Consider the following 18,332-nt stretch of genomic DNA (forward strand, 5'->3'; position numbering starts at 1 on the left):
TGCAGCTCCCCTAGCATAGAAAGCAAAAGTAACCGCTAAAAAGCGAAAGAGCGCAAAACTGGTAAAACAGCTTGCTGTCAGAGCAACCAGCAGCAGCAGCAACTGTGGCAAGGCAGCAACAACAACAACCAAGTTGACTTACTAGAGCACTTAGCTCAATTCTTGTTATTGTTACTGTTAATAATACCAACACAGGCAAAAGCCGCAATTACAACAACAAGAGTAACAAGAGCAGCAACAAGTTGGCCAGCTACCGCATAGGCGGGCCATGAGTTTTAGCCCAAGCCCGCGTCGCAGCGTCGCGTCGCGTTTGTTGTTCCAAGGTTTTCCCAGCTTTGCGTTTTGTGGCACTATAAAAGCTTGGGCGGCACCATTGCGGAAGGCAGTTCACTTACAAAACCCATTGCCGTCGGTCTGGCACTCAACTGGTGCAAAATCGTCGTCTATTTGTCTACCCCCCCTTCAATCCGCAATTAAATTCCTTGCTGACGGACTTCCATCGTAAAGGCTTCAATCGCGTGTGATTCTCGAGTGCGCAGTTTACGTAGTCGCTTTTCAAGGATATCTCTTAAACAAAATGTTGCGCTTTGTGAGTGTTCTCTCCCCCTCTATATAGTGTGTGTTTTTGATTTACTGAATTTGAATTTTGAATGCAGCTCGCATTGACACTGCTGGCAACCTTGGCTGCTGGCCAGAATTATCATCAGGATCCCAAGACGGCGGCCATTATCAGTGAGCAGCGTTATTTGTCGGGCGATGGCAAATTTGGTGCCGCCTACACACAAGAGGATGGCATTAACTTCAAAGAGGAGACAGATGCCGATGGCACGCGTCATGGCAGCTACAGCTATGTGGATCCCTCAGGCGAACGTCGCACCATCTCCTACACGGCAGGCAAGAATGGGTAAGTTGACCGAGAATGTGATAAACCGACTTGCATTAATCAATCTTATATTCTCTAGATTCCAAGCATCGGGTGACCATTTGCCAGTGGCTCCTCCAGCTCCACCACAGCCCGTGCCCACCTCCGGTTATCAGCCACAGTCGCAGTACCAGCCACAGCAACAGTATCAGCCACAACAGCAATATCAGGCTCCCGCACAGCCACAGTCCTCGTTCCGCAGCAATGATTACGGTGATGATGGCTCCTACGATCCTCGCTACAACGATCCCTCGTTCGGCCAGCAGCAGCAGTCGTATCAGCAGCCCGCTCCTCAGCCTCAGTATCGTCCCGCTCCGGCGCCACAATATCAGCCTGCACCCCAGCAACAGAGTTACCAGCAGCCACAGTATCAGCCACAACAGCAGCCCAACTATTACACCACAACCACGCCCAATCCTCATCGTTTCTCGCCACCCGGCAAGCTGTCGCTGAACCGCACGCCTGATGGCTTCACCTACTCCTTCAACAAGGTCTAAGCGGTTGGAGAGAGAACCAAATAGATTGAGCTTGTTTCTATTTTTGTAATTTAACACTCTTTCACTCTCTTTTCTCTTTCTTCTCACTATTCTTCTCTCTCACTCTGTTTCACATTTCTTCTGCATCTCACTTTATGCATTTTCTTTCACTTTTTTCACTGTTCTATCGCAGTTCTTGACTTCATCAAAACTCTCTTGTGATATGTATAAGAAAAGAAAGAAAGAAAACTGTTGCAACAAAAAATCGTATCGTAATCTCCTACTAACTAACTATATATGTGTTATGTATAATGGAGTACACAGTTTTTGTTTGTAATTTATATATAATACTTCCTCAAATGCTGTTAAATCCCATTCTACTCTCCTATTGTGAAGCGAAACCAATAAACTTGTAAGTGTGTGCGGTTGAAGACGTTTAAACGAAACAAAATGAACTCTGCATATGTCTTTCAATCCACCACGGGCCACGGGACGTATACGCAATAACAAAAAAAAATATTGTAACATTTAGCTGTTAACTGTATATGCACAATTTTTTGTATAGACTTTTAAGCGAATATACGAAAATATTCAGACGTATCCCCAACAACAAAAACAACATCAAATTATTATCTTTCTTTCACTTTATTTTTTGCCTCGCTGCTTCTCCTGCTTCTTGGTTGCAACAAAACAAGTTTGGGTGTGTTTGGCGAATAATTTAATTTTGAACAGATTTGTCTAAACACCTTGCCCGGGAAACGCCCCCAATGCATATTGCACAACCAACTTTCAATCTGCTTAAGTGTTGAATAAGAAAAAACACTCAAACAAGTTTTCGGGTTGTTGGGGATCCAGTTCAATTCTATGTAACAAACAAGGAAAGATACGAAACTGGTTTGCGGCAATTGTGCAAAAATGTAAAATAAAAGACTAACTGAATTCCAATTGAAAATGAAAATGAAATCAAGTATCTATCTCCCTAAATCAAACACCCACAACTTTAACACTAAAGAACCGAACAAAATTTGCTGTCTGGCGTGTGGGCTGAACCGGAACGCTATTCACATTGCGATCGCGAATACTCAATGTATTCATTCTGCAATAATCCATGTTCAATTTCGGATTTGTCACGCTTCAATTGTTTGATTGTAACTTTGCTGTTTCATTAATTATGCGCTAATATTTTGAGTTCTCTGCGTGTTTGCTCAATTATCTGCCCCATCGATTTGCCATGTCGAATTGCAACTCGCTACCCCAGCTGGGTTGCCCTCTTTCCCCCGTCTTTCTGCACCCCACAGTTTTCCCCTCTACGTCAAACAGGTGTTGTTGAGTTGAGCCAAGTTTAAGTCGACTTTAGCGCTTACTTTCCACTTCTCTTGCGCACATTCTTATGGGGTTCGGCTTTGTATTCGTTTTGCTGCTTTCAAGGTCAGCCTCCGACTCCAGCTCGATGGACTCGTGTTTCGACTCGTGTTGCTGTTGAAATTGTTCAGTCAATTAAGAAAATCATTTTTTTCTTGCTTTTTCGCTTTTGCTTTTACACCCAGTTGTGTTGTTGTTATTGGCAATCGTTTGGCTTGCTCAATTGCGGATTTTCGATCACAATTTGCGAAAGAGGTAAAAGCTAAGAATTTGTTGTGACCACATTTGGGATTGTCTGTGATTGAGTGCCGCCCATTCAAACAGGTGTCATGCTCATAAAAGTTCATTCTTATACCCAGATCTATAAATACATTCTGTACGACAACATTGACTTTGAATTAAATAAAATTAAATGTATGCCAATATTTTTAAACCGAATCTAAAGTGGAAAAAAATACAATCAAGTTAGAAGATTGCGATTAGAGGCAATAAACTTAGAAGATTATGGAATAGAAAAAACTTTATGCTGAAATTAAAAACGCTTAACACAAGTAGATTATACAAAGTGGATTTTTCAATAAGGGGAAAAGGGATGAATCCACTTAACATTTATTACGTTCGCCGGATAGCTTCTTGAGTCAATTTTTAAGGGTGCGATAACACAATAAACGTTGCCTAAGTTCAAGGCGCAGAAATTGTAAACATACTTATAAATACAATATTAAGTCCATAGAGTTATTTCCAATTTAGATTTTTTAAGTTAATCAGCTTAATTTTCTTTTTACTGTATATTTTATGAAATATGCACATTTGAGGGAGAAGGAATCGGATTTACCTCTGCTATATATCTCAGCATATCTTATAATGATTTCCAAGTTTAATAACGTAGTCTATGTCCATGGACGGAATTGACTTGCTTTGTATAATTAGCGCCATCTGTTGTTGGCTAGCAACTGTCACAGTGAGCACTACTGAGTTGCTGAGCAGCTGGGCAATAGATGGCGCCAGCAAATTTGTGCTGCCAGATTGAAAACTAGCGGAGACAACAACTATTAACTTCAAATTGAAATCTAACAAAATATACGAAATTTGTTTTCGCAATATTCTCTGAAAAGTAACTGAAAAATATAGAATAAAGGATTTACTATATTTACATAAAAAAGTCTATACAATTTAAAATACACAACTATTTTAGAGTTAGTTAAATAAGTAAGCATTAGCAAACTAACACTTAAATGCACCACGAATGCTCACACATTAATGACCAGTGCTGTTGATCTGTACTTTCGTTTGGGCTTAATAATGCGCTTGGACTTTGGGGAACGCTTCGGCTTAATGCCTGGCGGGCGTCTGCGTGATCTGCCCTTAATTACTGACGGTGGCGGATGATCGACAATGAAGCTGTTGTGCTGTGGCCCAGGACCACCCGCAAAGACTGGCGGGAATGTCTCAAAGTCTTCAATGTCTAGATCGGGTCGCACCTCATGCGAATCGTGCTTCAAATACTTTTGTAGTTTGGGATTGTTGATCAGCTGCAGTTTGATAGCTTCGTCCAGCAGTTCTTGCTGATCTTCTAGAAAAGCTTCGATCTGTTTCTTGGACGCAACGCTCTTATAACGGTCGTGACTCTTGGGCCGCGTGGGCACATCGTACTCCTCGTGATCGGGCTCAAACACTCTGTAAGCGTGGCTCGAGGCAGCCGTTGCCTTAGGTGGCGGTACCAAATGGAATGGATCTGCCTCCGATTCGTACGATGCTGGTGTCCACTTCGAACCTTTCGACTTTGGCGGCTCGAGAGCATGATCTTCGCCAGAGTCATCATAGATTGGACGACCGCTGCTCTTGTAAGGAGTAGGTGAAGGATACTTATGCGGCTTGGAGTATGTGGAGCTAGAGCTGGCCTTCTTGGGCACCGTGATGGGATGCTGGACACGTATCTGGGTGCCAATTGTGTACTCACGACTGTCATGAGGTGCGTCACCCGTATACTCTCCCGAATAGCGTTCGCTGGAAAAGTCATCGTCCTCCTAAAAATGTCAAAAAGTTATGATATATTTTGGTTAGCTTATTACTTCTACAACTGACCACTGAGAAGGGTCTATAGTGTGTCTTCTTGGGGTACTTCTTTGCCACATCGCGTCGGTTGCTTTCATTGGTTAGCAGATCGCTGCCATAGCTCGGCAGTCCACTAGCTGGTGGCGTTAAGCGTACCGGGCCAGGTGGACCAACCGAACTGTAGAAACTGCGACGAGAATAAGATCTGGGTGGCCTCAAACCCGACGTGACCGAACTGAGCAGCAAAGCAGCCGCTAAGAGCTGCAATTGAATTGAGAACAATTTTAGAGAATATCACTCAAGTATTCGATATGCGATTGAACGCTTACATTCAAACAGCACCGCATTTTGTGTATAGAGTTTTAGGGGTTTTATTTAATTTGTGAACTTCACTCGCAATCACTTGCAGTCACTCGCGTTATTACCGAATCCGTTATGAACTTTCTGTGTGTGTGGCTCGAAAGAAACTGAAAGTTTGAGCAATAGACGCAACAGTTTTATGCCAACTTCCTTCCTTCTCTTGGTGGCCAAAGACGACGACGACGCTGCTGGCGCAACACGTTTTGCAACTCTGCCAAAGACGACTGACTACTGAACGAAGAGCACAAGAGCAGCGATTGAAATCTGGCAAGTGTTGAGGCGCACTCACATTACAAGTTTAACGCATAGACTTGGCTACTTTGCTGGCTGCTTGCCACTCTGCGTTAGTTGTTGTTGTTGTTGTTGGAGGAAACAGAGGCCCCAAAAGCAACAACAGTTGGAGCACTTGAAGCCGCATCATTTGCATATCCATGGTATAGGAAATGGAGCACGCGGCATAAATAAAATGTTGTTTATGGCTGTAATTGCAAATAACCATTACCATTTGTTAGTTAGCTTGCCAACTGGCAACTTTGTTGGCGGAGGTGGAAAGACGATTAGCTGTGGCCGCCAACAAACACACACACAGAGGGAGGGAGGCATGACTTTATGTCTGTATCTAACTGTTAGATCTCTTTAAGCAGTTTACAGCTAGTAAGCTGGCAACTCGTTTCTCACTTTTTTCTTTGGCTGAAGATGTTGCTGTGGCTGTTACCCAATAAAAGTTGATGGCATCCACTTGCACTTTTTTTTGGTGGCCAAACAGTCAACAGTTGGTAGTTGGCAGTTAGTTGGCTGGACTGAAGTTCAGGTTCAGTTTGGAAGCCAGGAAATGCCAGCTACTTCCAGCTTGGCACATGTCTTGGCCTTTTGGTGCGCATGCTTGGACTACTTTCTATGGCCAGGATGCGGTTCACAATCACGCTCAGATTCCAAGTCAGCGAATCGAAGTTGGAGTCACCGTCGATGTCAGTTGCAATGCGGAAAAGTTGTCGTCGATGTTATTTTCATTATTTTGTCTTGTTTTTTTCTTGTCTCGGCGGTGGAAATGGAAATAGAAATTGGTTGTGGTCATTTGCTATGTGTGTGTGTGTATTTTAAACAACAATTACATAACATTTTATCACGCACTATTTGATCAATGTGTTTTCCGTTGCAGCCGCTTATCCTGTATGTAATTTTTTCTGTTTGGCCACCTATGATCAGACTATCTCGCTCTGGTATCTCCCAACTTGGCTGCAATTAAACGCCGTCCCCTAATTAAATATCTGCAATTTAATGATCACTTTGATTGACGACTAATGCCCGCATATATGCATGCATAATTGTTCAATTTGTGCCAATTAATTGCTAACCATACTCGTATTTGTTGTGCTGTGCATTTTTCATTTTTCCCTCTTTTTCCCATTTCCATTTCCATTCCCAATTTTCGCAAGCAAGGTCAAGCTCAAGCTCAAGTTCAGAGAGCGTGACAATTGTTAGTTAGCTGGCTATTTTTACATGCAACATATCTTGTGGCAGCCAGCACACTCGATTGTCATAATTTCCGTTTTCCTTGTGAAAAAACACACTGCAAAAGACAATCTGGCCGCAGCTGAGAGGTAAGCGAGTTTGTAAGTTCCGTTAACAATGTATTTATAAAACAACAATACAAGTTCAGTCAACGCAATTTTAGTGAAATGGAAATTTTGGTGAAAGGCTTTACAGTTTAGCCTGTGTTGAAGATAAAAGGGGAAATATAGCCTGGGGAATTCCCTGACTGCCTTAAGCTCAGCGTCGATTAAGTTGCTTTTTTTTTAGATTTGATTATTTCCCTTTTACAATAAGTTGTATTAGCAAATTGATTATCGCTTGCTTTCGACTATAATTACAAATTGCAAATTTATTTATTGTTTATTACATTAAATTGTTGAGTGGGCAAAAAGACAGTCTGACTAATGCGACATTTTTATGCAGCTTTCCAAATAATTGATTACTATTTATTATTGTTCACACCTTCGTATTACTTACTATTGTCAATTATACTTTTTATAAAAGCATTTATAATTTCTACTTTCAGTTGTAAACAATAATAAATTAAAATCAACAAAGTGGGCAGCTCTATCAAAATGTAGTAAAGCTTTAATTATATTTTTCATTTCCGGAGTAAATTCTTTTAAAGAAAAAATCAACTTTAAAATTCATTTAATTTTAAACCTATTTATATAAACCGTTTAGGCAAGTTTTTCAAATATGCAAAATGCCAAGTCATTAAATATTTAATCACCTGCTCCAAGATTTATTTGCTTCAAGTTTTGCTCTACTTTTCTTTGATTGCTGCGACCATAAAACCAAAAAGAAATGTAAATTTTTACAGATACACATTTTATTTATTAGTTTAGTTGTGCACAATAAATGCTTAGCATACAGATAGTTATGTGTATTCTAAGTTAGTTCGTTTGTTTTTAGCTCAATTATGAAACTAAATTAATACATTTTGGCTGGCAAACAACAATGTGTGATTATCATAATCTTTTTTTTTTTTTGTTTGCCTGGCATATTAGGCAAGATCATTAGCATGCTGCTTAAATTATTTATATGCCATCGATTTGGCTGTGCGATTGTGGGTGAAGTCGTTGTAGATGATGTTGATGATGTTGCTGTTGACGTCGCAGTCGCAGTCGCTGCGGCAGGTTGACGCATTCAATTAAGCTTGCACGACAGCAGCAGCTCAGCATTGAGTTGCATTCAATCAACAAACACACACAGTTACACTTGGAAAAATATCAAATAACAAATAAACAAAGCACAAATAACGACTTCAGTCTGGCAGCCCGACGCTGACGCGTTGCCCAGCAGAGCTGCGACGCGCCAACGCCACTGCCGACGTCGACGGCGCTGCGGCACCCACATCGACAACCAAAGCGTCGCCGTTGAAGCAGAGGCTGCTGCGCAGGTGCTTGCGTGGGTCAGAGGGAGATGGCAGCTGCTCCAGCATTGACACCTCTGCGGGGGCAACTGTTGTTGCTGCTGCTGATGTTGTTGTTGGCAGTGTGTCATCAAAGCGGCGACTTCGCTGTGTTGTTCTAGTCGCTGATGTTTCCAGCTCTGGCAATTTTGGCAACATTTTCCGTGGCGAGCGCAAGCTTAGCTCGTTGTTGTAATCGTTGTTGTTGTTGCTATTGTTTTTATAATTATTATGACTCTTTTGATTATAGTTGTTTAATGATTTTGTATCGCGACCAGTTTCCACATATGGACCGCGCTGCTGTTGCTGCTGTCGGCCACTTCCTGTGCGCATATTTGGCTGAGACAGCGACTGCCTCAGCTGTCGGCCCTCGGTGGCTGCCTCATCATAGTAGGCATACTCGTCGGCCTCCTCGTTGTAGGTAACATGCTTCTTCAACGGCGCCGGACTGCGCAATTGCAGCTGCCGCATGCCATTGTCTATGTAGTCCTCCTCGTAATCCTCAATCCAAGGCTGCTGCTGACGCTGTTGCTTCAGTATTTTCTTGGGCAGCATCACCGGAGCTCGTCTCATCGATTGCTCCACATATTGCTCTCGCTCCCAGTTTGGTCCATCATTCAGGGGCTTCTTGGTGACCATGCGTGGCAGCTGCTGTTCACGCTCCACGCTCAGATGCCGCATATTATGCTTCACCTGCAGCTTGGGACTGTTCTTCGAGTTGAGCTCCACTTCACGCTTGTTGTTCATGTCCATTTTGGGACGTCTGTTGTTGTTTGGCATGGCGTCGCCTTCGTTGACGTTGACGTAATCGTAGAACTGTATCTTCGAGCTGTAGGCTTGCTTGCGTCGTGCTGCACTCGGATCCTCCTGCTCCACGTTCTTATGTGGCAGCAACTGACGTTTGTCTGGCTCCACATCCGTCAGCTTTGGCGTCACCTCGCGACGCATGCGCTGCAAACGCGTTTGATTGCTGCCGCTGTTCGGTTGCAAGTTGTCGTAGAACTGTATCGATGACTTGGCAAACTCCTTGTGAAACATTTGGCGTGTGTTCACATCTGGATTGTCGGATTGTCGCTGTGTTTGGAGTGGAGCTGGGCCAGCTTCGAGACTGCCTCGACGCTTGACACGCGTCTCCACGGCGCTGTCGACACGCGTGTCGTCGGGCCAAAAGAAATGCGACTCCTGGCGATTCATACCGTTGCCACTCTGACGCTCCACCATTTTGGGCGGCAGCCCTGTGTAGAACTTTCCATTGAGCATCGTGGCGTGACCGATCAACTGCGATATCCGACGGCGACTGTTGAACAAGAACACAAAAACCGAATCGATTTCAGGTTGAAGTCGCTGTCGATGTCGCAGTCAACGTCGTCGTCGTCGTCGTCGTCGCCATAAAGCGTTGTAGGCGTTCAAGTTGGCGGCGAAGCGAGCTCAACTAATTTGCAATTCTTGCGCAAAAAAAAAAAAACAAAATAAACACAACTTGAAAACATTTGAAGTATAAATTTATTGGAAGCTGCGACGTTCGCTGTGACAGCGACGTCGACTGCGACGACGAGTTTCCGTTTAAGGTCAACCTGCCGCATTTTTCATTTTCGTTGAACGAAAAGTTGTTTTTCGTGAGCTTCGGCTGACCAAATGTCTGAAGATCGCCAGAAACTCGCAGTCTTGTCTTTTCTCAATTAAGCGAAACCACTTCGATCGAAGCTGCAAAAAGTGGCTTAAATTTTGTACAGCATTTTGTTTTTTTTTGGCAACGCAATTGCTGAGAACAGCTGCCAATTATTGTGTGCTCTTAATACACCGATTTGGCAGCGAAGTGATTGTGTGTCAACATACGCGTCGTATACGTAACAAGTGGTTGTTGCCCTGCATAACTCAAATTTGTAGTAAATAAATAGAAGCAGCCACTCAAAAATTGTTAAATTTTATTTGTTAATTTAATATATATATATTTTTTCAATCATTTGTTCACATTGTTTGCCGTAGTTACGTGTATGCTTTCGCTTTTGTTTTATTTTATTTTCTTTACTTTTTGTATTTTGTTTTTTTGGGTGTGAGTATCATTGATGGACACACTACTGAACTACTTACATAAATTGAAGTAAGTACTTGAATTTTCGGTTTCACTTGTAAGACATAAATATTGTTTATCGGTTTTAGCGTAATTAATTATAAACAATTGATTTAAACGCGTACTATACAAATACAAATATATAAACACAAACACATTCATTTTGTTTCATGCACATACATATTATTTTGGTTTTTACTTTTCTTTTTCTTTTGCTTTTGCTTTGCGTATTTACTTATTTCCATTTCAACTTAAGATGAGAAAACGAATTTTGTTTCTTTGGGAAATTATATCTCAGTTTTATGGCTGTTTTTTGTTTTTCATTTTGAAATGGGGACATTAAATTGATAACGTTCTCAGCGTCATCATCAATTTGTTAATGGATATGTAAAATTACTTAGACTAATTAGTTAATGCGGTTTCATTTTCATTTCATGTATTGCAAATAGTTTGAGTTTGAATCGAATTGAAGCATTTCATGCGTCAACTATTCGTAAAGATCTCATTTTCATCTTTTTCATCTTTGCTAACATCGGCTGACATTTCGTATTTATTGAATTCTCTTACACCTAAACATAGACTTAAGAGTTTTCGTACTTTTTTGGTTTTTCATACTGATTCTTTTTTTTTTTTTTGGTTTTTTTGTTTGTAGTTTTTTAAAAACTTTATTTACAATTTGTATTTATAGCTGCTTTGCAAGCGGCGGCTGATTGCCAGCTCTTGAAGACGGATGTCTGAGGATCCTGGGGGCAGCGAACACACTTTTTACTCCACTTCACTTTACTTCACTTCACTGCAGCCATCAGCAGCCAAATGCCTTTCTCTGCCAACGCCATCGCCATTAACTGTCGTTGAGGATATTGGCAGTAAAGCATTTCCCGCCAGGGGAGATTTCTAACTGCAATTTTCCGCCTCATTTTGTCAGTACTTTGAACATAATTTGCAAATCATGATGTTGCTGCTGCTGCTTACTATTGTTGCTGCTGCTGCTGTTGTTGCTGTTGTTGCGGGGGCAGCATGGGCGACATAACGATAATGTTGGTGGTGGTGGCAGCGGCTGCAGCGTTTGCCTGGCCATAGTCCAGCGGCAGCGGCTGCTTCTGCTGCATGGCAATGGCATCGTTAGCATCGGGGGCACGTGTAATGACACAATACTGATTGCCATTATAGGTGACGATCGGCATATTCATGTTGCCGGCATCGCTGACACCAACATTTACGGTTGTTGCTGTTGTGTTGCTGGCGTGTTGCAGGCCAGTTAACTGCGCCTGCATGTAGCTGGCTGCTGTCGGTGAGTTGGCAATGAGGTGCGAGACGGGCACAGACACCTGGGCGGAAGAGTTGGAAGAGGATGAAGGGATACAGTGATAGTAACAGATACAGATACAGAGATACAGATACAATAGAGACTGAGTTTGCAATTTGTTGGTTGATTGTGACATAAGATTTCATGCTGATGGCGTGTGCTGTTGCGTGTTTTTTTTTATCGTGTTGTTGTTGTAGTTATTGTTACTGTTGTTATGGTTGTTCTGCTTGTTGTTGTTGTTAATAGTTAGTTACTTCGTGTCCCTGAAGAGTGCCGTTGTTATTATTATTATTGTACATAGGCGCGCTGGTCTGTTGCTGTTGTTGCTGCTGCTGTTGCTGTTGCTGCTGTTGTGGTTGGTGGTGCTTTCTGGCCGCTTTCTTGCCGCCAGCAACATGTTGCTGCTGCTGTTGCTGCTGCTGTTGCTGTTGCTGCTGCTGATGGTTGGCGTTGAGGATCATCTGATTTTGTATGATTATCTTCTGGCTGCGTTGTTGTGCCTCCATTTGCGGACTGCTGTTGAGTATTTGATTTTGGTTTGCATCCATTTGATAGCCGCGATTATTGTTGCTGTTGGTGTTGTTGTTGCCGTTGTTATTGTTGTTGTTGCTGCTGTTGTTATTGCTGTGACTGTTGTTCTTAACGATGGCGACTGCTGGTTTTGTGGACTCTACGACTAACCGTTCCTGTTGTCAATACTGCATTGATAGATAGATAGAGAGATTTGCCAGTTTAGAGCCGCCCCGCATAAATACCAAAAAATACTTTTGTTTTTCGCCTTTGGATGCCTTAGGCCCCGCTGGACGGATGGCTCAACCGACATTTGCTCACCTCCAGATGACTCTTGGCATGAATGGACCACTCATCCCGGCTCGAGAACATGCGGCCACACAGCTCGCACGTCCACGACAACTGTTGCTGATGGTGCGGTATTATGATGCCCGGTATTGCCGTTGGCGCCCCCTGCGCCGACTGCACGATGATATTCTGGGCGGCCACCTGCACAGCCTGCTGTTGCAGCTGCAGCTCGAGACTCTGCTTGTTATCCTCCGGCGGCGGATCCGGTTGCTCCTTCTTCTTCACCATGTTATTCAGTCGCTTGCCCAGCGGCGCTATATTTGTGGGTGTCACATGCTTGAACTTATTCATATGTATGACCAGTTTATCCCGCCTTGCGAACGCTTTGTTGCACACCTGCAAGAGAACAAGAAAGAGAGAGAGAGAGGGCGAAGAAAGAGTGTGTTGGCCAGGCCAAGTGAAATTGCGAGGTTAGTGCCAAGTGTCAAGTTGAGGGCGAGCAGACTGGCTGCACATAAATTTCAATGATTGCTTATACTTCACAAATATAGGGCTTCTCGCCGGTGTGAATGCGCATGTGTATGGTCAGCTTATCCTTGCGCGCCAATCCTTTGCCGCAGACCGTGCACTCGAACGCCTTATTGGTGGCTATGGGGGGAAGAAGAAAGATATTATTAGTCATTGACTTAATTGGATACACTTTGCTCTTGCTTAAGATGATGATATCGGTCTAACTCGATAGGAAATTCTCTTTCCACTACTTACAATTTTCATAACTTTATACAACCTAATTTCGTTGATGCTTCTTAAATAATTTAGTAACATTTAGGATTCTCCAATTCAAAAACTTAAGTGCCAATTGTTATTATTATTGTCTACTTAATTAACAAAATAAAAATATATACAACAAATATAATATGAAATTTAAGAAACAAATTACAAATATCAATTGTACATATAACCAATAAGAGGGTTTAAACTGATACGTAATATTTAATGGTCCTCTACTAAATATAACAAATAAAGGAAAATTCATGTTATTCTGTTAATGAAATTACAATCAATCAATGAATTTTAAATTATATGTACAAAGATGCTTGGAAACTTTCTTGAAGTAGAAATATATCTAAATTAATTTAGAATTGGAAAGATTTTACTGTTTTTCTTTAATTCTAGACTCTCCAGGAACTTATCCCCTAATCTAATTAAGACCAACTGTACTAATTTTGTTTACTTACACTTTGAGGGATTGGTTTTGCGCACTCCCGAGGAGGCTTGTTGCACCTGTTGCAGCGCCTTGAGTCGACTGGCCGGATGCATGGAGCCACCCTCCACATATGGCTCGGTGAATGGTATCAGATTCGGTTTGGGTATGTTGTAGGTGAGTTGTTCCCCCGCCGACCAGGTGCCCAGACTCTGGAGCACTCGGACGCCTCCCTCAAAGCCCATGCCGTCGTCGGGTACCGTGAATGTGCTGTCTCCGGCTGCACCGCCAGCACCGCCCGCCGAACTGGAGGAACTGATCTGTGGCACCTTGATGGTGGCCGCATAGTGTTGCTGTTGTTGTTGCTGTTGTTGCTGCTGTTGTTGTTGCTGTTGTTGTTGTTGTTGCTGCTGTTGTTGTTGTTGCTGTTGCTGCTGTTGTTGCATGTTGCCGTTGTTCTGCTGGCTGTTGTTGTTGTTGGCTGTGGGTGAGCTTTGCTGTTGCACGGAGCTCTGTTGCTGCTGCTTGAATTGTATGGCGGCCTGGGCCATTTGCTGTTGCACGGCCATGTGCGCCTCCAGATATGCGTTCTTCTGGGCCACCGTCATCTTGTCCATGTTAACGGTGCCGTCCTGTGAACAATGCACACAAAAACACTAAAACAAACCGGCAATGAAACAAGACACCAACTACACTACACATCACTCAACATGCGCGATTCCCGTTTCGATTTCGTTTTCGTTTCATTCCATTCCGTTCCGTTCCGGTTCGGTGTGTCTGTTTTGTGTGCCACCCCTAAAAGGCGCGCAAGTGTTGCGAAATTTCAGCGAACTACACATCAAACCTACCCCCCGCAATAAAGACGTAAACTCGTAAACTCGTAAAGCACTCAAACCGTTTTTGCCTGCCCTTGCGCAAAAATTTGCGACTTGAGCTTTTGGCTCGACGGCGGGCGGATTTTCAATGCTACCGCAAGCCGAGCAGCTCTGTCGATGTCGCTGTCGCTATTGCTATCGCTCTGTCTCTGAGCTGAGCTGCCCCTTTATTTGCCTCTCTGTCTCTGCCTCCGTTTTTTTTGGGGGTGGCTGGGTTGAGGAAGCCCTTTTTGCCGAGCTGTGCCGGCCGTGCTCCCTTTTCGTTCGCTTTGGCGGCGTTTTTCACTGGTTTGAGGCTTTTCCGTGTCTGCCTGAATTTATTTTAAGCGCGTTCGCTAAATTTTACACAACAATTGCCCCGAAATATAATTCGCTGTTTACAACGGCTGACAAAACCGTTTTGCTATCGCGAATTTTTACGTGTTTCACATAACACACACAAACACACATAGAACGCGCACTTTATATTGACATTTTCAATTGGCTTAGTTTTTTGGCCAGTTTTCAGGTTTTTCTGGACTTTTGCAATGTTTCCCAGTCTCTTTCTCTCTCTCTTTCTGCAATGCAAATGCCTTACCACAATTGAAAATCAATAAAAACGGACGCCGCACTTTTGCGTTGAGTTGGAATTTGTGCTGTCGATTTAGTTCTCTTTGCTTGCGTATTTTTTTTTTCGTTATTTTATATATGTACAATATAGTATATATATATTATTTGGTATATATAGTATTGCTAAGCACAAAAATGTTGTAGTTACTGCTGTCGTTTTGTCGTTCACTTCCTCGAGCCAAAGCCCAGCGCCTTTTGTTTGTGTATGTATTGCGAAACTGATTTTGGAGCGTCGACTCTCAGTCGCAGTCGCAGTCAACGACGACGACGACAACGGCAAAGGCAACGAGCACAATTTGAGTAATTATTTGTTATTCTTGAACAAGAAGCAGGAACGATATAAGAACGATGACGACAACGACAGCGGCAGCGACAACGACGGCCAGACAGATACTGAACATTGAACTGAACTTGAGTGAGTAAAGCGGAAGCAGCAGAAAGTATTGCATACAACGCGGCGCCAGGGCTGAGATTCCGTGCTCTCTTTTATTTTTCTGTGGGGGGTTGTTTTGCCAGCCAGTCGTGAAACGACTTGGAATTGGAACACGAGCCGAGGCGCAGCAAGTGTAACTTTGACAATGGCAGTCACGAAGGCCGCTTATCACCAGCAGCAGCAGAAGCAGCAGCAGACGACGACGAGACGTTGCAAGTGTTGCACTTCATAGTACTTACCTCAAAGTCAATGGTGGCACGCACCGTTTGCTTGGAGGCGGCATAGTTACGCAGCAGTTGCTCGTTGTGCATGCAAATCTGTCGTCATTCGTACAAGTGTTCAACGCGATCCAAGCACAGCTCGCATAGAAGCTGCGGCAGGTAATCATCCTTGCTTATCTACCAAGTGATAAAAACTAAACACTAAACTTGCCACTCAATGAGCTGCAACACTTACATTCACCTACAGCAGCAGCTTGAGCATCAAAGATGTGCAGCTTCGCAGGTGTATTCCGCACAGTCTACACAACTCATCGAAGCTGCCAAAGTTCAGCTGCACCTCCGACTCCAACTCCAACTTGAGTTGCTGCTGCTGCTCCAGTTCATGTGCCTCCCGGGGGGTTGTGTAAATGTGGCTGCCATGTGTTGCATGCTGTTCTAGTTGTGGCTGCGCGTTGTCTGTTGTGTGCCGATTGCTGATGTGCAACATCGCGAAATGCGCGCATTTCAGTTTCTTACTTGCAACCAATCGATACACACTAGCTAAACTAATTGCGGTGGCTAGTTGTCCCACCTTTGCCTAAACTACTTCAAAGCAACGAAAAATCGATGGTCAAAAACCATAAAAAATAGTGACAAATAACATTAATATAAATTGCAGTTGAAATTGTATTTGCTCGCTTCCCTGGAACATACGCTTTGCGCGCCCAACTGACACACTTGCCACACACATCCGTTGCTTGTTTTCCACTTCTTTTTTATTGACCGCAAAATAACAAATAAAAAGAGTGCAGCTAATGCAAAGTGCTCGTCCTGTTGCACTGCCATCTGCCACCTGCCACAGTCCTCTTGGTGAGTGTGAGTGAATTGTGCCAGTGAGTGAAAAGTGCATGCTGCGGTTGTGCCACCTTGCCACCTTGCTGCTGGCCATGGCGAATGCGCATTGCAGCTGCCTCAGTGGCAACAAAAAGTTTAGAGTGAGGTTTTTTGTGCTACGTGTGTTGGTTTAGCATGTTTGACGTTCTTCCTTCGTCCTTTCGTTTCCTTTTTTTGTGTTTTTTTGTGTACACCAGCAATTTTTTTTAGATGGCCAACGAAAACAAAAATATTTTGCAAAGCATAAACAGGGCAACAGGTGCCAAATTAATCCGCCACCTTCTTCTGCTGACTGTTGCGCTTTGTTTATCTACTATCTCTATTTATCAGGTTCTTCGGCAGGCGGAGCGGGTTCCTCTTCGGCTACTGGAGACGGTGGCTCTTCGGCAACTGGAGCTGGTTGCTCTTCAGCAGCTGGAGCTGGTTCTGCAGCAGCTGGAGGGGGCTCTTCTGCAGATGGTGTTGCTGCTGGAGCAGCTTCCTCCGCCACTGGCGCTGCTTTTGTTGTTGACTCAACTGCTGATACCACAGGAGTGGCAGCCACTGCAGGTGGCGCCTCCTCTGATGCCGAATCCGTTTCAACAACTGCTACTGGAGCAGCAGCAGTGGGTCTTTCATCACACTCTGAATCTGAGGCATCATCATCGCCTGCACGTCCGCCCTCCTCATCCGGAATAGCCACTTCGCTCTTATGCTCCGACTCCTCTTCGGGCTGCACCTCCTCATAGACAACAATCTCCTTCCATATAATCTCCTCGTCCACGCATATCGGTTCATCGCTTTGCGGCTCCACGCGTTTGTTCAAATCCAGTTCCGATATGCACGGCTCTGTGCGTTCAAAGCCACCGCAAGTCACACAGGTGGATGTAGTCAACAGCACCGACGAATGCGGTTCGCTGCTGGACAGCAAAGAGCTGCTGCTCTTCGACTTCTCCTTGGGCTTGGCTTCCTTTCCAATGGTTTTGTACGTCATCGTTGTCTGCTGGGATTTCTCCTGCATGCCCATGTCAGGCGCAACTTGACACTGATTGCTGATCTGCGGCAACGAAGGATTGCTGCGCACCAAATAATCCGAAATGCGACGCTTCCAATCCTCGGGACTGCAGTCAACATTCTGCAAGAGGTCGTAAATCTCCGAAATTAATGGTTTTATCATGGGACGATTGCAGAAAAGACTTTGATCAAACATTTGAATAGGCTCGTGAATATCTTTAAAATTTAACGAATTTTAATAAATGTAAATAAAAAGGTTTTCAATGTTAATCGCTGTACTTACAATTTGGGAAAATAAATGTGATCTCGCGAGCCACGCTTTCGCTATGCTTGGTTACATGGATGTTACGCTCCAGCTCCGAGGCTGAGCCACTAGAGGTCAGTCATTTTAACCGCAAGAAACTAGTTGAAGATCGAGTGTTGAACTTACAAGTAGCATATCATGGTGTTGAGCAGATCTTGCACTCCATTCTCTTTGGTCAGTATAAATGCCTCCGAGATGCCCTTGGACAACAGAATAACCTCCAGCATGAAACCCTTCTCATCCACATAGTCGGCATAGAACTCGGCTGCCAACTCTGGTGAAAAGTTCAGCCTGCGACTACCTTGAATCTGAAACCCAGCGGCAAGCAGCTTCAAGAGCACAGGACGCCGCTTGTGCATATAATCTGATTTGATAATGAGCAGCGAATCCTCAAACATTGTTGGGTAATATAATATTAACTTTTGTTTGACACTATCAATTAAATTTTATTTGTTTTAAGTTGCCGACTTATTCTACTTTGGTGAATGCATTCTCTCAGGCTGCTTCGTTTTATGTTTTGAAT

The 18,332-nt window shown here is 43.6% G+C and overlaps 5 protein-coding genes across 9 annotated transcripts; 1 reads left to right on the top strand and 4 right to left on the bottom strand.

Moving 5' to 3' along the window:
* The first annotated feature begins 375 nt into the window (after positions 1-375).
* LOC117576147 (pupal cuticle protein Edg-78E) lies at positions 376-1,853 on the top strand. Its single transcript, XM_034260714.2, has 3 exons — positions 376-589; positions 657-904; positions 963-1,853. The coding sequence occupies exons 1-3, from the start codon at positions 578-580 to the stop codon at positions 1,417-1,419; spliced, it is 717 nt and encodes a 238-aa protein (XP_034116605.1). The 5' UTR covers positions 376-577; the 3' UTR covers positions 1,420-1,853.
* A 2,035-nt stretch (positions 1,854-3,888) lies between these two features.
* Positions 3,889-5,287, bottom strand: LOC117576343 (uncharacterized). The gene is made up of 3 exons (XM_052008057.1): positions 5,145-5,287; positions 4,846-5,076; positions 3,889-4,787 (listed from the first exon to the last, which is right to left on the bottom strand). The coding sequence occupies exons 1-3, from the start codon at positions 5,160-5,162 to the stop codon at positions 4,011-4,013; spliced, it is 1,026 nt and encodes a 341-aa protein (XP_051864017.1). The 5' UTR covers positions 5,163-5,287; the 3' UTR covers positions 3,889-4,010.
* A 2,235-nt stretch (positions 5,288-7,522) lies between these two features.
* On the bottom strand, positions 7,523-9,554 carry LOC117576107 (putative uncharacterized protein DDB_G0290989). Its single transcript, XM_034260665.2, has one exon. The coding sequence runs from the start codon at positions 9,380-9,382 to the stop codon at positions 7,976-7,978; it is 1,407 nt and encodes a 468-aa protein (XP_034116556.1). The 5' UTR covers positions 9,383-9,554; the 3' UTR covers positions 7,523-7,975.
* A 476-nt stretch (positions 9,555-10,030) lies between these two features.
* On the bottom strand, positions 10,031-16,018 carry LOC117576755 (GATA zinc finger domain-containing protein 10). Of its 5 annotated transcripts, none has more exons than XM_034261792.2 (6): positions 15,658-15,823; positions 13,536-14,133; positions 12,836-12,945; positions 12,331-12,693; positions 11,754-12,185; positions 10,031-11,521 (listed from the first exon to the last, which is right to left on the bottom strand). In XM_034261792.2, exons 1-6 carry the CDS (start codon positions 15,727-15,729, stop codon positions 11,165-11,167), a joined length of 1,932 nt encoding a protein of 643 aa, XP_034117683.1. In that variant the 5' UTR covers positions 15,730-15,823; the 3' UTR covers positions 10,031-11,164. The 5 variants fall into 5 exon arrangements, with proteins under 5 accessions (XP_034117683.1, XP_034117680.1, XP_051864013.1 ...); XM_052008053.1 differs by lacking the exon at positions 10,031-11,521 and adding an exon at positions 15,875-16,018 and having other exon boundaries at positions 12,094-12,197; positions 12,255-12,693; positions 15,658-15,816; XM_034261789.2 differs by lacking the exon at positions 10,031-11,521 and having other exon boundaries at positions 12,065-12,197.
* A 632-nt stretch (positions 16,019-16,650) lies between these two features.
* On the bottom strand, positions 16,651-18,242 carry LOC117574424 (fibrous sheath CABYR-binding protein). Its single transcript, XM_034258262.2, has 3 exons — positions 17,936-18,242; positions 17,789-17,877; positions 16,651-17,721 (listed from the first exon to the last, which is right to left on the bottom strand). Exons 1-3 carry the CDS (start codon positions 18,205-18,207, stop codon positions 16,832-16,834), a joined length of 1,251 nt encoding a protein of 416 aa, XP_034114153.1. The 5' UTR covers positions 18,208-18,242; the 3' UTR covers positions 16,651-16,831.
* Positions 18,243-18,332: the final 90 nt, after the last annotated feature.

The sequence above is a fragment of the Drosophila albomicans genome, chromosome 2R (genome assembly GCF_009650485.2).
Source record: "Drosophila albomicans strain 15112-1751.03 chromosome 2R, ASM965048v2, whole genome shotgun sequence".
Classification (NCBI taxonomy): domain Eukaryota; kingdom Metazoa; phylum Arthropoda; class Insecta; order Diptera; family Drosophilidae; genus Drosophila; species Drosophila albomicans.

Coding starts and splice junctions, on each gene's coding strand:
- LOC117576147 (XM_034260714.2), top strand. Junction 905..962: donor TACACGGCAGGCAAGAATGG/GTAAGTTGACCG, acceptor TATATTCTCTAG/ATTCCAAGCATCGGGTGACC.
- LOC117576343 (XM_052008057.1), bottom strand. Junction 4,788..4,845: donor ACTATAGACCCTTCTCAGTG/GTCAGTTGTAGA, acceptor TGACATTTTTAG/GAGGACGATGACTTTTCCAG.
- LOC117576107 (XM_034260665.2), bottom strand. CDS start 9,382: ATGCTCAATGGAAAGTTCTACACAGGGCTGCCGCCCAAAATGGTGGAG.
- LOC117576755 (XM_034261792.2), bottom strand. CDS start 15,729: ATGCACAACGAGCAACTGCTGCGTAACTATGCCGCCTCCAAGCAAACG. Junction 12,186..12,330: donor ATGCCAAGAGTCATCTGGAG/GTGAGCAAATGT, acceptor TATTGACAACAG/GAACGGTTAGTCGTAGAGTC. Junction 11,522..11,753: donor GCACTCTTCAGGGACACGAA/GTAACTAACTAT, acceptor TCTTCCGCCCAG/GTGTCTGTGCCCGTCTCGCA.
- LOC117574424 (XM_034258262.2), bottom strand. CDS start 18,207: ATGTTTGAGGATTCGCTGCTCATTATCAAATCAGATTATATGCACAAG. Junction 17,878..17,935: donor AACACCATGATATGCTACTT/GTAAGTTCAACA, acceptor ACTGACCTCTAG/TGGCTCAGCCTCGGAGCTGG. Junction 17,722..17,788: donor CACATTTATTTTCCCAAATT/GTAAGTACAGCG, acceptor TAAATTTTAAAG/ATATTCACGAGCCTATTCAA.